This window comes from Mesoplodon bidens, assembly GCF_964165515.1.
Source record: "Mesoplodon bidens genome assembly, chromosome: 19".
Taxonomy (NCBI): Eukaryota; Metazoa; Chordata; class Mammalia; order Artiodactyla; family Ziphiidae; genus Mesoplodon; species Mesoplodon bidens.
In genome coordinates, this window is record NC_138179.1 from 16,735,478 (window position 1) to 16,756,426 (window position 20,949).

The 20,949-nt window shown below is 44.2% G+C and overlaps 1 protein-coding gene across 2 annotated transcripts in view; it reads left to right on the forward strand.

Annotated features, from left to right (window-relative positions):
* Window positions 1-20,949, forward strand: part of VPS53 (VPS53 subunit of GARP complex) — a 127,174-nt gene that overhangs the window by 36,481 nt on the left and 69,744 nt on the right. For both annotated transcript variants that reach the window (XM_081218221.1, XM_081218222.1), the window contains 5 exons: window positions 743-862; window positions 11,138-11,216; window positions 14,030-14,173; window positions 15,006-15,148; window positions 16,857-16,998. In XM_081218221.1, the coding sequence (XP_081074347.1) occupies window positions 743-862; window positions 11,138-11,216; window positions 14,030-14,173; window positions 15,006-15,148; window positions 16,857-16,998 (628 nt within the window). The remainder of the gene's footprint in view (window positions 1-742; window positions 863-11,137; window positions 11,217-14,029; window positions 14,174-15,005; window positions 15,149-16,856; window positions 16,999-20,949) is intronic.

Sequence of the window (20,949 nt, forward strand, 5' to 3'; positions counted from 1 at the left end):
TCTTGTTAAATGCCTTGTAAAGGAAGTCATAAATTATACGTTTAATTAAAAAACCCAATCCTAATGAAAATTTTAAATCTAATAGTTTGTTCCTTCCTTGCTGTGTGTAACTGTTGATTTTATCAGCATCCTTTTATTTAAGCTTCATTAACCTTAGCAGCAGGGAAACTAAACATACCTAAACATACACAGAGTTGCTTAACATTGGCTTAAAGTCTACAGATTTGAGTTAACATGTAAGTGCATAGACGTGCTCTTTGTTGTGTCCTGAGATGGGTTTGGTTTGCTCAAATGCCGTAACCCTCAAATAATAACATCCCGACCCCTGCTCTCTGTCAAAAGCCAACTAATCCATAATACCCAACCCAAATCCCAAATCCCAAATCCATAGTCTTCCCAGATTCCCCTTCCCCCACCCAGGGAGACTCCATCACTCACACATTCTTTTGTACGTCCCAGAGCACGTAACTTGGACTTCTGTTTAGAGCGCCATTCATCCTACTTGGTACTACTTAGATGTGTCCTTGTTTCTCTCCCTTACTAACTCATGTTCCCTTAAGGATTTGGACCCGGTCTTATTTTTTTTCTCCCCCAGTGCACAGCACCATATATATTCAGTGCTCAGGAAATGCTTATTAAGTTGAGTTGATGTCTATTTTAGAGCACGGAGTAGGTTGGTCCATATCTGTATCTTGTGTCCTTAGTGTTTTTCTGGAGTCCTCAACTTCCTATTTCCTTGCAGAGCCATGACCAGGAGAAGGCAGTATGGAGAAGTTGCTAATCTTCTTCAGGGCGTAATGAATGTTCTGGAGCACTTCCACAAATATATGGGAATTCCACAGATCCGGCAGCTTTCTGAAAGGTAAAATGTCATTGGAGAAAACGATCTTCCCTTTTAAGAAAAGGTGGTGCTGGGAAGTGCTTAAGCACTCAGCTCAGGATGTTCATTGTGCAATCTCACTGTGGGAAGGAGCCTCAGAGGTCACCTGATCTGACTCTGTCTGTTGCAGACGTCCCCTCTTGTCCCCTCACCACCTGCTTACCATGTCTTCTAACAATACCTGTGTTAGGTAGTTGCTGGCCTGGTTCACTGGAGTGAATGAAGCCCACGTTTGTGAGGGAAACTGTTCCAGTTGTCTGCTTCCTTGTAACAAACCAACAAAACCCAGGACTTAGTGGCTGATGACAACTGTTATTTTGCTCGTGTAATGTGGCCTGGCCCAGCAGGGACAGCTCATCTCTGCTCCGTGCAGCATCAGCTGGGGTGGCTCCACAGGGGATCGGAGGATCCGTTGGTTTAATCTCATGGTTGGCAGATTGGTGCTTGCTGTCAGCTGCAAGCTCAGCTGGGTTGTCCTCCCTGGGCTGCTTGGGCTTCCTCATGGTGAGGTGGTGCTGGGGCCCATGAATGAGCATGCCAAGAGAACCAGGTCTTAGAAGCCACAGAGAATCGTTTCTGTAGTCACAAGCCTGTCAGGATTCAAGAGGAAGGAATATAGCCTCCCCCACTCCCAACGGGAGGAGTGTCAAAGCCCCATTGGTATAAAGAGCACGTGGGGGACTTCCCTGGTGGCGCAGTGGTTAAGAATCCGCCTGCCAATGCAGGGGACATGGGTTCGATCCCTGGTCCGGGAAGATCCCACATGCCGTGAAGCAACTACACCTGTGCGCCACGACTAATGAGCCTGTGCTCTAGAGCCTGTGAGCCACAACTCCTGAAGCCACGTGCTGCAACTACTGAAGCCCGTGTGCCTAGAGCCTGTGTTCCGCAACAAGAGAAGCTACTGCAATGAGAAGCCCGTGCACAGCAACGAAGAGTAGCCCCCGCTCACTGCAACTAGAGAAAGCCTGCAGCAACAAAGACCCAATACAGCCAAAAATAATTTTTTTTAAAGTATTATTAAATAATAATAAAAAACGAAGAGCACGTGGGGTGAGAGATCACTGTGGTAGTCTTTGCAAATACAGTCTGCCCTTGAACTTCAGATGTGACAAAATGATGACTTAGCCTCTTTAAACTTGTTCTTTCCTTCCTATTCTGTTGAGTTTTAATCCTAGATTCAGAGCCAGTAGAAAGGAAGGCAGATGCTTGAAGAGAAGGAAGATGAGGATCTGAAGGAAGATAAGGGGTGGGGAATTTAATGCCTTTTCTGTTAGAAGTAGCAGCAGGGAAAATACTAAGAGACAGTCAAAATTGATGGATCCCAACCTTTTTTTTTGCAACAAAGAGGAAACGAAGGGGCCGGTACTCAGCAGGAGCCATCATTTTCAACTCTGCTTTCTCATGAGGCCTGATGGCTGCAGGCCTCTTGTTTTCTAAGTTACTTTATTTCTAATTATATAAGTAATACACGTATACATTTTCTTTATTAGAAAAAAGTCAACATCCAGATGAAACTCAAGTCCTCTTTAACTGTACCTCACACCCCAGTGCTACCCATAGAAGGAGTTACTATTATCAATTGAATGCTTATCCTCCAGATTTTTTTCTGTGCATTTAAATACATCTGTAGTTTTAGATTGTGGGTTTATTTTGCTTTGTTCTGTTTTAAATGATCTCATACTGTATGCTTCATTCTGAAACTTTCTCTTTGTTTTTAGCTTAGCAGTGTATTCTAGAGGTTTTTCCACATCAGTGTATACAAACCTATGTCATTCCCTTTAACAGATGCATAGAATTCTGTAGTATAACATACCACAGATTATTTAACCATTTTCATATCACTAGACTGTTTGCTTCTAACTGTAAAAATATACTCCCTTTTGCACATCTGCAAGTATTTCTCTAGGATAGATTCTGGGTGATAGGTCACGTGCATTTAAAATTTTAATAACTGCTGCCCCTTTGCCCTCCAAAGAGGCTTTATTTATTTATAGTACCATCTGCATAGTGTGTGAGTACCCATTTCCCCATATCCTCAACAACACTTGATATTGTCAGTTTTCCTTTTCGTTTATCCGATGGATGAAAAATGGTACCTAGTTCCTTTCATTTTCATTTCTCTGTTAACTAGTGAGATTAGTTTCTTTTCACTTGATTATAGGCCATTTGCATTTCCTCTGTGAAATGCCAGTTTATATCCATTGTCTGTTTGTCTACTGAGTTAGTTATCCCTTCCTTATTGGTTTGTAGGAGTTCTCTATGTATTCTGGATACTAATCCTTTGTCAGATCTGGCAGATTTTGCCTGGAGAACTATCTAGGTGTGTCACCTGTTTTCAAGGCAGATCTTTGCCCTTTCAGTTTCCTCAATGGTAATTGGTCTATTCATGTTGCCTACTTATTTTTTTTCCTTTTTAAAAATTGTGTTGAAATATACATTACATAAAATTTACCATTTTAATAATTTTTTAGTGTACAATTTCATAGCATTAAGTATCAATACATTCACAGTATCGTACAACCATTACCACTCTATTTCCGAAACTGTTTTATTACCGCAGGCAGAAACTTTGTATGCATTAATTTCTTTCTTTCTTTTTTTTTTTTTTTTTTTTTTGCGGTACGTGGGCCTCTCACCGCTGTGGCCTCTCCTGTTGCGGAGCACAGGCTCCGGACGCGCAGGCTCAGCGGCCATGGCTCACGGGCCCAGCCGCTCCGCGGCATGTGGGATCTTCCCAGACTGGGGCGCGAACCCGGGTGCCCTGCATCGGCAGGCGGACTCTCAACCACTGCGCCACCAGGGAAGCCCCTGTCTGCATTAAATAATAACACTCATCGCCTCCTCTTCCCTGCTTCTGGTAACCTGTGTTCTATTTTCTATCTATGAATTTGCTTATTCTGGGTACCTCATATACGTGGAATCATACACTATTTGTCCTTTTGTGCCTGGCTTATTTCATTTAGCACGTTTTCAGGTTCATTCATGTCATATCATTTATCAGAATTTCATTCCTTTTTAAGGCTGGATATTTTATTGTACATATAGACTATTTTGTTTGTCCATTCATCTGTTGATGGACACTTGGGTTGCTTCCACCTTGTGGCTGTTGTAGTGTAGACTAAGCAAATCTATCGTCTGGTGCCTATTAAAAATCTGAAGTCCATCTCATTCTTATTCCTTTATAAAATAATCTATAAAATAATTTATTTTGTTCTGGAAGCATTTCAGATTTGGGGGTGGGAGAATCAGGAATTTTACTAGGACATGGGTCTCTTTTCATTCATGTTGCTCTGTACTTAATTGTATTCTTTTCTTTTTTAATATTGTATCTTAATTTATTTATTTATTTTTTGCTGTGTTGGGTCTTCATTTCCGCATGCGGGCTTTCTCTAGTTGTGGCGAGAGGGGGCTATTCTTCATTGTGGTGCGCGGGCTTCTCACTGTGGTGGCTTCTCTTGTTGCGGAGCACGGGCTCTAGTACGTGGGCTTCAGTAGTTGTGGCATGCCGGCTCAGTAGTTGTGGCACACAGGCTTAGTAGTTGTGGCTCACGGGCTCTGGAGCACAGGCTCAGTAGTTATGGTGCATGGGCTTAGTTGCTCCGCGGCATGTGGGATCTTCATGGACCAGGGATCAAACCCGTGTCCCCTGCGTTGGCAGGCGGATTCTTAACCACTGCGCCACCAGGGAAGCCCCCTTAATTGTACTCTTAATCTGAAGACTCATGAGTTTCTTAAATTCCAAGAAATTGTTCTCCTTTATTTCTTCGAGTAGTTTTTATGCTTTGTTCTCTGTGTTCTCTCTTTGTGGAATCCCTAGTACATGAATATTGGGACTTCTAGGTCTGCTGCGTTGTTTCTTAATTTTTTTAAATACCTTGTATCTTTTTGTTGTGTTAAGCTGAGTTCCTCAACTCAACCCTCCTGTTTTAATTTATTCTTCAATCTTGCCCATCCTGTTATTTCGCCCAGCTGTTGAGTTTTTATTTCAACAATCCAACTTTAATCTTCAGGGTATCTAGTTGATTCTTTTTTCATGGGCATAGTATCCTCTTAAGTCTCTCAGGGAGTATAAACTATATGTGTTTTAAAGTTCTGAGTCGCCTGTTCCATTTCTCTGTCCTCTGATGTCAGGTCTTCAGTTTGTTGAGCATGATGACTCTCTTTCTTGGTGTTTGCACTCTGCCAATATTTGGTGATTTCTAGCTGATCGCTCAGTTTTGGCTGTGAGATTCTCTGTCACTCTGATCAGAGATGCTCTTTTACTGTCACCTGCTCGTTGGGGGGGAGGCGGGATGTGCCGCTTGGCTACGTGTGCCACAGACTGTGCTTCTCAGGTGAGGTGGAGCTGGAGCTGGGGGAACTGCCAGGTGGGATATGCTGGTGGCTTATCTTCTGGGCCCGAGGGCTCCCTGATCTGCCTGGATGTTGTCAGCCCTCTGGTCCCTGCTGGGCTTCTCAGACCCACACCCATTCCTGACCTGAACACTCAAGGCAGGGGTGAGACCTGGGCACTGGCTTCGTGGCTCCTCTTGCAGGACCCCAGCGTATCCCTCCAGCGGTTCCCTGGGGCCCCCCTCCTGCTCTGGTATCCACTCCCCTTGTGTCCTTCCTCTTTGAGAAGCCATTTTAGGCAGGGGTTTCCTTCTTCAATCCTCTCCTACCAGAGTTTCTAGTCTACCACTCCTTTTCTTGCCCAGTTCTGGATTCTTATTAAAATCTTTTCATTATTTCTGAGTTTCTGGGACAGGAAGGGGAGGGGTTGCACTGCGTGCTCAGGGTGCCATCTTAGAGGTGAAATGCCAAGGAACTGTTAAGGAATGTTGGAACAGAGCTTGGCGGAGTACTCAGGAAATCACCACCCTTTCCCTTATCCTTCCTAAACCCTTCACACTCAGAGCTGGCCGATCGCCATGTCACACTGGGGATGTGAAGCAGCCAGAAGAGCAGACAAACGGGGCTTTGTGAGCTGCAGGAAAGAAGGAAGCTTGGATGGAGAAGGCAGACTCGCTGTCAGTGGATGGGGGCGAGGGAGGAGAGGCACCATCACCTCCCCTTACCCGCCTGACAATCCAGAGGTGATCTTTTTTCCCCGCTCACGTATTCTTCTCTTCACTCACCTAATAGATACTTACCACGCACTTCTGTATCCCAGGCCCTGTGCTGGGGGACTGAGGGCACAAAGGTAAGAAACACATGCTCTCTGCCCTCAAAGCGCTCACCATTTTTGTGAGAGACACTAATAGAAAATTTCCGTATAGGGTGGATACAGTATATGTACAGGCACAGCAGGGAATTGATAGACTGACCCTTCAGGGGTCAAGAATAGGGGTCACAGAAGAATTCAATTTTAATGTGATCCTAAAAGAATAGGTAGGATCTTAGCACCAAGACAAGAAGAGAGAGGGGGGAAAAATAGGAGAGAGAGAGAACATCGAGGTACTTGGGGAGACAGTGGAGGGTGAAAGTCTGTCTAGGTAGGCAGGGTCAGATTTTATATGCCTCGCTAAAGGATCCGTTCTTCATCTTGTGGACAATAAAAGATGTTAAGGGGAGAGGCATGGTCTCATTTGTATTTTGTAAAACTCTTGTGGGTTATAGGTACAAGAGACTGGAGGTTGGGGCTATGTTCTGGATTAGAAAAGATGAAGACCATACCATTGACGGTGACCATGAGGTCAAGGAGATGTGGGGAAGAGTTGGTTACCCATTGGTTCCGTGAGCTGGGCATTGCTGAGTGGCGGGAATGTGGCAGAACTGAATTTTAGTTGTAAAAAAGCACCATAGGGACAAACAAGAGAATGCACTCTTTTAGGATTCCTTGCCTTTTAACATTTTTTTCAAAGAAGTGGTTTTATAAATCTGAAGAAAGTTTGTGATCACTGCTGTAATAACACTCCCCTTAGAAAGAGAAAAAGATAACATTCTATCAGTATAGTTTGGTGCTCCAGCCACTCATTATCATGTAGGGTTGCTGCAAACACAGGAGGATTTACTTTTCTTTTAGTTCATTTCACAACTTCTATTTGCAAAAAAAAAAAAAAATCTGTTGATTAATAGAGAATATATACTATTAAGTAATGCGAAAAATAACGGAAGGGAAGGAATCTCTCGTTTCCAGTGTCTGACTACAGTTCTTTTTCAAGAGGTACTAAAAATTTGAGGAAAGTCCAGACTTCTTTTTAGCATCATTTCTGGTGAATATTCCTCCCTTATGTTTACATAGTGACGGTAGAACCATCTGGAAATGATAGAAATAGCTTGTTTGTTTGGGGGGAGGGGAGAAGGCAGGAGAGTTACATCCTGCGCGCTGCTTCAGGTTCTCTAACTTAAGAGCTTGCTGTCTGTAAACTGTGGGAGTCATACAAAGGGTTGTGTTCTGAAATCTTTGCCTGTACATTTGAAATAAGAAGTTCATAGGCTTTGATTTGAATATAGCTGTTTCTTCCAACTACCCTTCTGGAAAATGCTTAAACGTTAATGTAGCGTTGAAGGAAAGATTTTTTTTCTTTAATGTCATCTTTACATTTCAGATCCTCTGGCTTAAGAATATCCATGAAAGCAAATGTGTCTAGTAATCAGTCAGTATTTCCTGAGGAAGAATGGAAGATTTTTGCATTCTCTTGAAACCCATGAAAGCTTTGAACTGAAACATATTTTTCAGGGCTATTTCTAACCTCTTATACATGACAGGTACTTGGCAGGTTGAGGGGATCACATGGCTTAGTGATCAAAGAAACTGAAGTGGAGAATGAAAAGGGCTGGGTAATCAAGTATGCTTCAATAAAATTTGAAAAAAAAAAGAAAGAAAGAAAAGGCCTGGCTAGCTGTGTGACTATGACAGAAAGAACTTAAATCTCAAAAGCAAGTGTAAGGGTTGTACTTGATGATCTCCAAGCATCCCACTGAGTCACTACTCTAAGATTCTGGGTTGAGATTCTGTCTGTTTGGAGATGGAGCGTCTGACTAATCTGACTGACTAACCATTCTGTCTGGCACAGACTCCGTATTTTGAGAGGTCAGTTTATTGCGAATCATTGAGGGTATTTTCTTTAGGACTGTCCTTCACAAGGTATTGGAGGCATCAGGGTTATTTTATCCGTAAATGTCTAAGTGGTTTTCATAGTTTGCTGTCCCTCTGCTGCCACCCCTTAGGAAACCTGATATAGCACATTTAGGGAATGGCGCCCTTGAACAACCCTTGGTCACATGGCGTGGAGGATGCTAGGAGGCAGTTGGTTCACCTTCATTTCCAGGCAGCACAGGGAATCTTTCATCTCCTAAGAGTGGTCGACACTGAGTTGTCACCACCCAACCAGGCCGAGCTTATTTGGATGCCAGGAGGCGTTGTTATTTCCCCTCTTCTCTAGTTGTGGTAGATTGATTTTCATAAGGATGACTAGGAAGTCTTGGTAGCTGAGCTCACATATATGCTCCGCTAACAGAGTCTGTTGATCCATCTCTTCCCAGTAGGAACTTACTTTTCATCTCTGGAAGAGGAAGGAGTATAAAGGAGTGAGACCGAAGCTGTGTTCTTTTAAGTATGTTGACGTCTGTCTAGGATCCTGCTCAGGCAACTGATTGTAAAGACTACTCTTCACATCTTACCCTGAAAGTACACGGATCATGGTTTGGGTTTATAGGTACCATCATTATTGTCAGGAAGGGAAATGGTTTCTCTTTCATCTGAGTCACTGGTAGATACTTCAGGAACTATGCTTGGAAACATTTATGTGCAAAAGCTTCTTATTCTGCTCCAACATTAGTTAAACATCCGACTTCCAGTCACCTGTAAAGATGGATGCCATTGCCAGCTAGCGCTGTAAGACGGGTGTGGTAGAATAGTCAGTATTGGAGCGGATACTGAAAGGCATCTAGTCCAGGCCTCCATCCACACCCTCTGATTTCACAACCATTCTTAGTCGTGGCCCACATGGGGGAAATGGCTTAATTAGGATTACACGTAGCTCACCAGTGGCACAGCTAAGTCTAGACTATCTCAAGAGGTGACCTGGGGAATGGATTGAAGAAGAAGGCAAGGGTGTCTGCAAATCACAGCCTGGTACTTCTGTATTTATCGTAGGCTTTGGTTGTCTTTTCAGGCACCCAATTTCTTTTTTTTTTTTAATGGATTTTATTGAAGTATAGTTGATTTACAATGTTGTGTTAATTTTTTGCTGACAGTAAAGTGATTCAGTTATACATGTATATACATTCTTTTTCATATTCTTTTCCATTACGGTTTATCACAGGATATTGAATATAGTTCTGTGTGCTATACAGTAGGACCTTGTTGTTTATCCAGTCTATGTATTGGGTTGGCCAAAAAGTTCATAAGATCTTACGGAAAAATGTGGACGAACTTACCCAATATAATAGTTTGCACCTGCTAATCCCAAACTCCCAATCCATCCCTCCCCCACCCTTCCTCCCCCTTGGCAACCATAAGTCTGTTCTCTATGTCTGTGAGTCTGTTTCTGTTTCATAGATAAGTTCATTTGTGTCATTTTGGATTCCACATATATGTGTTAGCATATGGTATTTGTCTTTCTCCTTCTCACTTACTTCACTTAGTGTGATCATCTCTAGGTCCATCCATGTTACCTCAGGCACCCCAATTTCAAATCTGGTTAAGAACATGGAGTTAGGGGATGGTGGGCTGGGTAGGGTGACAGAGGGAGAGCCGGGACCATCTTTACCACTGAAGTGCTCAGGAGCCCTGAGAATAAGACTGTGACTGTCCCTGGCAGGGCTGGAGCCCCCCCTCCAGGAATGATCCTGTGGCTTAGGAGGGAACCTGTGCTCTCTGTGCGCTGCCAAGGGGAGAGGAGGAACAGAGGGGCCTGAGGCTCTGGAAGCTCCGTCTTGTGACCTGGCACCAGGGCAGTCTGTCTGCCTGGCCCGTTATGTGGAGTCATAAGACCTTGGAGGCAACGGTTTAACAAAAGCATGTTCTCTTCTGTCCTGTCAGAGCTCACACTCAAGGAATGTTTCCTGTGGTCCACTGGGCAACTGTAGATGGATGGCCCTGATTCTGCCTTGGGGGCTCCTCCGGTGATAGCCTTAACTCTGTCATTTCTAACCCCCTCGGAAAGTGACTAAAGAGGCTGCAAACCCACCTATAAGAGTGGTTTTACAAGTTTTGAAGATGGTGGAAAAACCCTGGAAAGTATTTGGAATAAGGCATAACTATAACTATGCCATAGAAAAACCAAACTGTTTTGGGTCCTGACTATCCCCTCATTAAAAAAAAAAAATCCGAGTACGTCGCCAGGCACTGCCTAGTAGCCAAAGAAACTGTGGTTTTGAGCTGTTCGCTATTTCTAGAAACTTCATAAAGTTAATTCCAAAGTAACAGGGTGGAGACCAAAAAAGGAAGAACGTTATTTTACGGTGCTTTTAGCAAAGATAAAATATTTGCCTCAGGCTCAGGGCCGTCCAGCTCTGAGGATGGCTGGTGGGAGGCATCCAACTCCTGGGGCTGGTGGAGGACAGGCTCCTGGCAGGAGGCTGACCCGTAGCTCCTTTCCCCTCCCAGCTGCTCTCCTTCTTCCTCTTTCCTCTCAGCTGACAAGTATTTCTTGAGCTCCTCGCTTCCATACAAACCACCATGTTCAGGACCGACTTCCCTGTTCTAACTCATGTTCAGGATAACTCAGTTCTCATCTTCACAGTCTTCTGAGAGAACTTAAATCTTCATTCAGTGGCCTTCACCCTCAATCAGCAGTTCATTTTATCAATTGGATCTTTTTTACTTTAGAAAACATTCTTTTTGTTCTCTTGTTAAAACTTGGAATCCTGATATTAGTTTGCGGTTTGAAAACACAGCGACTCTGAAGCACTCTGGAGCCCTCCTCCCATCCTGTACTCCATGGAGCTGGAAAGTAGTTATACCAGTAACCCGAAGTGGATTTATATGTGATTTGGGCATTATTATATAGCATTTTCCTGCAGCATAACTACCCCCTAATGACATTTTGTAAAGATTAACATATACTACCTCACAACGGGTGAGAGGTGGCCTAGGAGAACTTTGGGATGTGGAAAATCCGTAGTGAGCATGAATCCGATGCCTGGGTCCTGGTCATAAACATGCTGCTAACTAATGTGTGACCTCTCTTATCTAGCCACCCCTCCCCTCTTCCTGGATGATCCCTAAAGACTTCAACAGTTCTAACCCCTATGGATCTGTGCATAATTACTTAAGGACATTTGGAAATTTATCCCAGGCAATGATATGTTCTCTTTTCCCTGCAGAGTGAAGGCTGCCCAGACCGAGTTAGGACAGCAAATCCTGGCCGATTTCGAAGAAGCATTTCCTTCCCAGGGTACCAAGGTATTGTTTTGCATTTTCCCTTCAGTCTTTGGATATTATCACCATTTGTGCCTGATGCACACTCACTGTAGTTACTGTTCATTTACCATTCCAAAAGTGTTTGCCAGCAGCCATAACCTCTGTTTGCTAGAGGTTCAGGGTAATGAGACCATCCTTGATTTTAAATATCCCAGAGCAACAATTGATTCCCCATCTGTCCTCCCAGCATCAAAAAGTGAGGATTTGTTTCAGTTTAATTTAATGTGTGTCAAACCCAAGATGTCTGCCTGGTAAATTCCTTCTTTTTCTCATAGCTATGTTTTAAAAAAACAATAATAAAAATTTTTTTCAAGATGCAGTGTTTTTTAGGATCATTATATAACTTTTTGGTTTCAGTTTGGTAAAGAGACAACTGGGAGGAACGTCCCCAGGCTTATGTAACTCTCGGAGTGACACAGTTAGGGGGCTTGCTTTTAATGATCCTGTTCTTTGGGATTAATCCCTTTAGCTCTCACTGGTAGCATAGCTGTTTGTGTTGTGTCTGCAAAGCCCACAGTATTTCACTTGTGAGCTATTGGTTACACTTCTCATGTAACAAGCTTTGCCTCACTTGGCCGTCACTGTGCCGGGGTAACTGCTGGGGTAACTGCCTTCAGCTCCATCCTGCAAATTGTAGCAGACATAATCTTAATGCTTTGCATGTGTTGGGGAGGGAAGAACCCTCAGAAGCTTTATTCCCCCCTCTATTATTTGAGCTATTTCAGGAGAAAGAACTGTGCAGCACAGAAGTGACCCAAAGCACACGCCGGCAAGCAGCACTTGGTGGGTGGAGATGGGGGATATATGTTCATTCACCGAGCCAAGGAACGTTTCCTGGATCTGCTCTATAATTCAATAACTGGAAATATCTTAATCGCTTTTCTTTGCGCCTCATAAAAGAAACTTAGGAAGTAGGTGGGGGTAGCAGCCCCAGCTTTGTAGATTACCGTCTACAGGAAACCTGCCTCTGATTTTAATGTCACATATTCTGGCTGACTTCTAGCAATCAGGTATTTTATGTGTAAAGCACGTTCCTTTGCGGACTTCATCTTCCTTATTCATTTGCTGTAAGTGCGGGGAGTGGATATTGGAAAGCTGTCCTGTAAAAAGGGGTTGTATGGGATTCACAAATTACAAACACTAGCCTCTTCTTAGTCCAGGGCCTGCTATACTATACTCTGCTGTTCACCCTGGTTTTAAGAAGTTTCAGAAAAATGTGGATGAAACCCAGCTTTATCATTTAGAAAAAAATAATGTTGACCTACATTATATCTTTTTCTCAGACCCCACGAGGCAGATGAGGTGAAAAATGGTTTTCTTTAACAACTTGCTTCCCTTTTCTCTGTCTGGGCGACTTTTTTTTAAGAGTTTTCTTTTTTCCTTCTGAATGACTATTGACTTCTCTTAAAGGTCTTGTGTTATTATTACTATTTCACAAATGGAAATAAAGATTTTTTTTAAAAAAATGACCCAAAGGTTACCTATTAGGTCCTTTTTAAATGAAAAACTCTGAACCCATGAGCCCATAGGTTTTGGCTTTCGTGACTTCTCTGTCAGATCAAACATTTTCATCTAGAAGCCAGAGTTGAGCAGTCAGGGTGCTCAGTGAATGGCAGAACAGCCACTCAGCACGGAGCAAGTCAGAATTTTAACAATTTAGCTCTCGGGCAGCTTAGGTAACACTTAGGAGACTCTTGAACTTTAGTTGAGGTGGATAAATTGGACAGAATTGACCAAAAAAAAAGTCATATAGATTTGGAAGACCCTTAATCATCACCTAGTTAAAGTCCATTATTTTTTTTTCACTTATATTTCAGATGAGTGTCAATAATTGTGCCAAAGCTATGTGGCTATTTAGCCAAGCCAAGAGCAGATGCCAAGTGTTCTTTTCACTATAGCCCACTCAGCCAGCCGTGTTCATTCAGTGAGTTGCTATAAAGAAAGGGTCAGCGAGACTGAATTGCCTTCAGTAATGCAAAGGCCTTCCCACCATGATGTATCAATACAGCCCCTTGATAGTTACTTTTACTGTTTTTTTTCAGGTCAAGGGGCCAGTATCATAATATTTTACCTTTGGCTGCCTGTCTGCGTGGTTGACTATCAGTGGGACAAGGCTAGTGGTTTATTGTATTTTGGGGTTTTTTTTGCGGTACGCGGGCCTCTCACTGTTGCGGCCTCTCCCATTGCAGAGCACAGGCTCCGGACGCGCAGGCTCAGCGGCCGTGGCTCACGGGGCCAGCCGCTCCGCGGCATGTGGGATCCTCCTGGACCGGGGCAGGAACCCGTGTCCTCTGCATTGGCAGGCGGACTCTCAACCACTGCGCCACCAGGGAAGCCCAAAGCTGGTGGCTTAGAACCTGGGTTTAGGTTTTAAATGCCAGCACACTGTTTGGCACAAATATAGCACCTTAGGAACAGGAATCCAGGGTTAGAATCAGGGGAAACTGGCATGTGTGGAGTGAGACTGGTATCATCCTGATTTTTAGGGCTCTTCAGCAAGGTGACTTCAGTTCAGATAGCAAAAGTTTCTACCATCATTGCTGGCCCTGTTTCTAAAATGTCTCATTGCTGATTCATGGAGTAGCTTTTATATTGGCTACTACACACTAGCTTAATGATTCTTTCATCAAGGAACAAGTAACTAAAATATCCATCCACAGCACAAGAATGAGTGTCAGGGGAGTGGAAGTAATAATAACATCATGAGTAGAACAAGAAGCAGCAGCTGTCAGAGGCCATAAGATTTAAAGGTCATTTCTGGCTTTTGAACTGGTGTGTGTTGTTTGTTTTACCAGAGGCCAGGAGGACCCAGCAATGTCCTACGAGATGCTTGTCTGGTTGCTAATATTTTGGACCCCAGAATCAAACAGGAAATCATCAAAAAGTTTATTAAACAGCATCTGTCAGAGTATCTAGTACTTTTTCAAGAAAACCAAGATGTAAGTATTGACCAAAGGAGATCAGATGTTACATTTGAATTTATTAATTTATTTTAAAATTTATTTTATTTATTTTATTTTTGGCTGCATTGGGTCTTTGTTGTTGCACGTGGGCTTTCCCTAGTTGTGGCTATCGGGGGCTACTCTTCGTTGCAGTGCGCAGGCTTATTGCGGTGGCTTCTCTTGTTGCGGAGCACGGGCTCTAGGCACTTGGGCTTCAGTAGTTGTGGCTTGCAGGCTCAGTAGTTGTGGCACACAGGCTCTAGAGTGCAGGCTTAGTACTTGTGGCGCATGGGCTTAGTTGCTCCGCGGCATGTGGGATCTTCCCAGACCAGGGATTGAACCCGTGTCCCCTGCATTGGCAGGCAGATTCTTAACCACTGCGCCACCAGGGAAGCCCTGTTATGTTTGAATTTTATTGAAAATTGATTGCTCTCAAGTCTGTGATTTATATTTTATTAGTGTTACTGTCTTAAAATGTTGATTGTTGGACCATGAATCCTAGGGGCTGACTGTACAGTTCAGCAATTCTTAACCATTTTGGGGTCACTGACCCTTTGGAGAAATTAATGAGAGCTACAGATCTTCTCCCCAAAAATGCACCTATGCATAAAACTTTGCATACAGTTTCAGGAAGTTTGTAGAACCCTGAAGCCCAATCATAGACCCCAGGTTAAGAACCTCTGGATCAAGTAAAAAAAAAGGTAGCCTAGACTCTGAAACCGTGAGAAATAGGTTTTGTTTTTCTTGGTTCTATGTTTTTGCTTATTTCCTTGAACTGTAAATACTACTTCTAAGCACTGGGGTGGATTTTGTTCCCTGCCTCCCCAAGGTTGCCTGGCTGGACAAAATTGACCGGCGCTATGCCTGGATCAAGCGCCAGCTTGTGGACTACGAGGAGAAATATGGCCGGATGTTCCCGCGTGAGTGGTACATGGCGGAGAGGATTGCAGTAGAATTTTGCCACATCACAAGGTAGATGCCAACTCTCTACTGGTTTTGGTGTTGACTGAAATCAGTTGAAACCAGTTGATTGAAACCAATCCCCCGGTCTCTACAGGCTCTGTGTTGTCTTGTGGATTTGGTACCACTCCCACCTTTTTTGGTTTGTTTGTTTGAAAGTCATCATTTTAATGAGAATGTCTTCACCTGTGCTGGACTCCCCTCAGACGACTCCTTTCCTTTTGAAAGTCAGATTTTATGTACCCAAAACCAAGTCCCAAACTCCAGCTGTAGCTATATCCCACCTTCTCCAACTTTAGAGTTCCAACCCTAGAGGAGAGAGCCTTATGTGAAGGCAAGGTAAACACTTGATAAGGAGACATGGAAAAGGTTACATGAGAAGCCCTGGGCCAGTAGACTGTAGCCAGAGCACTTGTTTTTGTGTTTGTTTTGCCTTAAGAGTAAAATATACCCAACACAGCAGCTATGTCTGCTCTTATCTTTGCTCTAGGACTTTCCTATAGCCTCGCCCTTGCCTTGAACAGCCTGCCTTCTTAATCAACTAAAAGCTCATCAACCAGATTTCCCTGTAGTGGTTCATTGCCCCACATTTTCCCATGTGTCTGTATCACCTATATCAATGTGCAGTGAGAATACCTCCATCATTGTTCTGCTTTTCTTTTTTTAAAAAATAAATTTATTTATCTATTTATTTATGGCTGCATTGGGTCTTCATTGCTGCATGTGGGCTTTCTTTGGTTGGGTCGAGCGGTGGCTTCTGTTCATTGTGGTGCATAGGCTTCTCATTGCAGTGTCTTCTCTTGTTGCGGAGCACGGGCTCTAGGCACATGGGCTTCAGTAGTTGCAGCATGCAGGCTCTAGAGCGCAGGCTCGGTAGTTGTGGTGCTTTAGCCTCCAGTTCAGTGACTTGCAAAATTCATTTTCTGTGAAAAATGAAGTCCGCAGGAGACTGGGAGTACCCAAAAGCCAACACATCTGCCGCTATTGTGTCAGCTCATGGCAGTGTTGCTGCCAAGCTTTCATTATTTGAATTTTGCCTAAAATCCTACAGATACATAATTCTCAAATAAATTCAGAGACTCTTTATTTGGTTTTTGTCATTTATTTATGAGGAAAGATGACCCATAGCTCAGTACTTACTAAGAACTCTTGCGTTACTGCTCCCTTACCACTTAACATTCCGAGACGGGACACTTGAATGTCACGTAAGCTTCACATGCAGGAACCACCCAGACATGTACATGTCACTTTTCACATGGGGATTCCTGTCTCTCACGTCTCTTTCCAGGGCTTCTGCTGTCTGGTGGAAGAGGTGATTATTGAGCTCTCTGGAAGAGGGAGGGCTTTGTAATTCAGTACTTAATGACTTGTGAAATTATATAGAATATATGCATCTTTATAAAATACTGAGTAAATGCTTCATATATCTTATCAACAAATTATTGAAAAGTTTAAAGATAAAAATTGTAGTACCCATGTAAACAAATGGATGTCCATAATCCTTGAGTTATTTTTTTTGACTAGTGGATAATTTCATCTTAAAATTGTTATTTAGAATATGTATTTCTATTCCCTGAGCATTAAACTTAGTTAATGATAGATGTCAGGTTTTGAAATGACGACATACTTTTTTTTTTATAATATATGCTAAAGCCACTTACTTTGTCTTATCTTGAATGATCAGTTTGTTTGACAACATTCTTATATCTTTTATTTGAAGGACAGAACTGGCCAAGATCATGCGTACCAGAGCTAAGGAAATTGAAGTGAAATTGCTTCTCTTTGCTATTCAGAGAACGACTAACTTTGAGGGGTTTCTTGCAAAACGCTTCTCCGGGTGTACCCTGACAGATGGAACTCTGGTAAGACAGTCCTAAGGGAGACTGGACCAGGAAATCAGTGGCCTGGGTGGGTGGGCTTCACTTCAGTCTTTCACACTGTGGTGGTTCCATCCGTTGGCTCAAGTGCTTAATCCCCCATCCCAGGGATTTTGCTGAATTTGTGCAAATAGTCATACAGAATACTCTGTATGGATTTATTGTTTGTCTATTATGCAGTACTTCATGTTTCTAGAATGTCCTGTCATCATTTTGTCTAAGGATAGGCCCCATTTTAAAGACTAGTAATTCTGTGAGTCATAGAGGCCTTACTTATTCAGTCACAAATACCTTATTACATTATCAACTCTTGAGTTTTATTACAATTAGGATATGTTTAGAGGAAATGTACCAAGAAAGAGGTGAACTGCAGCCTTAAAAGCAGAAAACGTTGGCGATTTCTACAGTGTTCATCACTGAAGAATGATTAAATAAAATATGGTAAATTCATGCTGTGGAATAGGTATAGCAGTTTGAAAGTGGTAGAATGGGGGATAGATCTAGATGTGCTGTCATAGAAAGAAAACCTCTCACATATATTAGGTGCAAAATGTAAGCTGCAGCCCAGTATATATGGTATAATTCCATTTGTGTGAGAAGCATGTTTATATATGTAAATAGGTAAGAAAAAGGTCTGGAAATGATAACAGTGGATGGATGTCTCTGGGGAAAGGAAATTGGAGTGAGACTAGGTAAAGAAGCAAAGAATTTTTTTTTCATTTTATTCTGGTAATGTGTTTGAATTTTTCTTATATAAATGCATTTACATACTTTTTAAACTTTGCTTTTACATAGTCTAACAACGTTATTTTTCAATTTTTTTAAATGAGGGAGATGGCCCAAACAGTGACTTCCAAACTTTCTCCCCCTCCCCTCCCCGTCCCCCTCCCCTCCCCCTCCTCCTCCCCTCCCCTCCCCTCCCCCTCCCCCTCCCCTCCCCCACCCCTCCCCTCCCCTCCCCTCCCCCTCCCCCTCCTCCTCCCCCTCCCCCCCTCCTCCTCATTCCTTTTTTAAAAAATAAATTTATTTATTTATTTATTTATTTTTGGCTGTGTTAGGTCTCTGTTTCTGTGCGAGGGCTTTCTCTAGTTGCGGCGAGCGGGGGCCACTCTTCATTGCGGTGCGCAGGCCTCTCACTATCATGGCCTCTCTTGTTGTGGAGCATGGCCTCCAGATGCTCAGGCTCAGTAGTTGTGGCTCACGGGCCTAGTTGCTCCACGGCATGTGGGATCCTCCCAGACCAGGGCTCGAACCCATGTCCCCTGCATTGGCAGGCAGATTCTCAACCACTGCACCACCAGGGAAGCCCTCATTCCTTTTTTAATTGAAGTATAATTGATTTACAGTGTTGTGTTAGCTTCAAATGTGCAGCAAAGTGATTCATTTATACAAATACGTATTCTTTTTCAGATTCTTTTCCATTATAGCTTATTACAAGATACTGAATATAGCTTTCTGTGCTATACAGTAGGTCCTTGTTTATTTTATATATAGTAGTGTGTATCTGTTAATCCTGTATTCCTAATTTATCCCTCTCCCTCTCTTTCACCTTTAGTAACCATAAGTTTATTTTCAATGTCTGTGAGTCTAATCTCTTCCTTCTAACAAACTGTAATGTGGGATCCACACAGAATAAGAGCTCACAGTTTGGGAACCTCCACTGTGTATCTCACACTATGCCAGGTGCGTTTGTCTGCAGTCCATCACTTTGCTTCATCAACTGTAGGAAATACGCATTTGAAACTTACTTGAGGTCACACAGCTAATAGGCACATATAGAAAACTCTGAGCTATTGTGCTTGAAGCAGGGGCAAGGCAGAGATTGGGCCTAGAGTGCCTTTCTGTTGCTCACCCGTCACCTCTACTAGTTTCTCCGGCCCCCACCCTGCCAGTCATAAAATCCTGGGACCTCACTGGAACCCCCTCTTTGCCGCCCCCCAAGGCCTTCCCCAGAGTAGGCACGTAAGGAGCTGGTCCCTCAGGGCAGTGGTCTGAAGCGTGGTGATGGCAGCGCTTAGTTTTAAGGCAAGACCATAAAACCCTGTCTACTCAGGGCCACGCGTGACCTCATTAAAGTAAAATGCGGGGAACCACAAAGCACTCTTTCCGTACTTAACAAATCAAACTATGTATATATACAGATATATGGACGCTCCTCTGCTTGTTAACTCATGTTCAAAATTGATTTCTTCTTACTAACAAGGAAAAAAAAATAGCACATGAGACAAATGAAAGTGCCCTTAAAGAAAATGCAAATCCCCAAAGGCAGCAGGTCACACAGATGCTATGGAAAGAAGCTTGTGTCTCTCCTGAGAAGCGTTTGGTTGACTTCAGCGCCCACCTGACGTCCTCACGCCGGTGCTCCCCTCCTCCCTGCCCGCGCTGTGCTTTGGGCCTGGTTTCCAGCAGAGACTCGTGTGGCTCTGGTTCAGCCCCCCAGGGATCTGCCTGGGGACCAGGCGGTTTGAGCGTTGAGCACAGGCCCCAGCTGGCTGTGCCGCCTGCGTCACACGGCTCCCCGCCGGGCAGGGTAGGTAGTGCACGGGGTTGGGCTCCGGGAGCCAGTAGTCCGGCTCACTGTTCAGGAAGTGTCCCGTGAAGAGTGCGTGAAGAACAGCGGTCCTAAACACCTGTGTTGAGCCATTCCTCCCTTCCCCTGGCTGGGCCCTTCTTCCTAGTGATTTTGGTTTGACATTTCGGGAGCTCTAATGTCTCAGGGGAACGAATGGCCGGCCCTGTGGTACCTGATGACCAGGAGACCTTGTAAACTCGGGGCTGTCCTGGGACACGTCAGGTCTCACCTGTGCTAGGAAATGCCCCAAAGGTCAAAAGAGCTAGAGTAATGTGGGCTGGGAAGGCCCCCTGTACACCAGGTGAGGCTAGTGTGCAGGGTAACCACGTAGAGACCATGAAAAACAGGCAGGAGCTGAATGTAAGTTTGCAAAGACAGTGCTTTTTCTGTGGAAAACTGGTATAGGAATGTCAAAGCAGCAGTTGGTCAGCTGTTAACCAACTTCTGTCTGAGGGAGGAGAGGGCTGGAGGCACCTGTTCTTTGGGGCAGCCCAGCCCCTCCACTCTCACCTGCTGCCAGGGCCATGCTCCTGGGCTGCAGCCTTCCATCTCCTGGGGGTGCCGCACTCTGCGGTGCCACTCATGGTCGCTAGGAGCCCCTGAACCTTTCCCACCAATCCCTTCCTTTTTGGACTTCTGGTTTTGAAATTTTCTGGCATAATCGATTTACAGAGATGTCCTCCAGTTGCTCAGCTGTTGCTTGCCTCTCCTATAAAGTTTGCAGAGAGTTTCAGGTTACAGATCCTTGGCCAGGAAATCCTGCTGAGCCAGGAGCTTTTCATTCATCCCTCCAGTTGGTCAGCTGTCTTCTGCACAGACTTCTCCAAGTCACTCAACGTCTTTAAGTCAGCTCTTCCCCCAGACTGTTCTTTGTCACAGTTATCGTGACCCGGTGATCATTCTGCATTTTCCAAGTCCTGACCACGGCGGCTCCATAACCTGTGAGGATTTTCCCTTAAAGAGTAGTTTCTAGAAAGGCAACAGAACCCCTCTGGCCTCTTCCACAAGGCAGGCCAGGTCTTGGAGGATTGGTTCACTGCAGCCCTGCTGTGGGGAGATGTGAACGCCGTGCTTCTCGCTGTCGGTGATGTTCACTCCGACCCTGGTCCTGCCAGCACCTTGCTGTGGGCAGTTGGGGCCACACCTTCATCAGTAGCCTGTAAGCCTCAGCATCAGGGACCCCGATGGGTTTAGACATGACCACTGACCATGCTCCCAACAGACGGTGTTGGGAAGAGGCTGGCCTGGCCTGGGCCAGGAGGGCCACCTGGCCTGATGGCCACGCCAGCTGCTGGATACCCCGCCTGAAGACTGGCTGCCCCTTGTCTCCTCCCCGTCGTGCCTTGGTCCCAGGATATACTTTT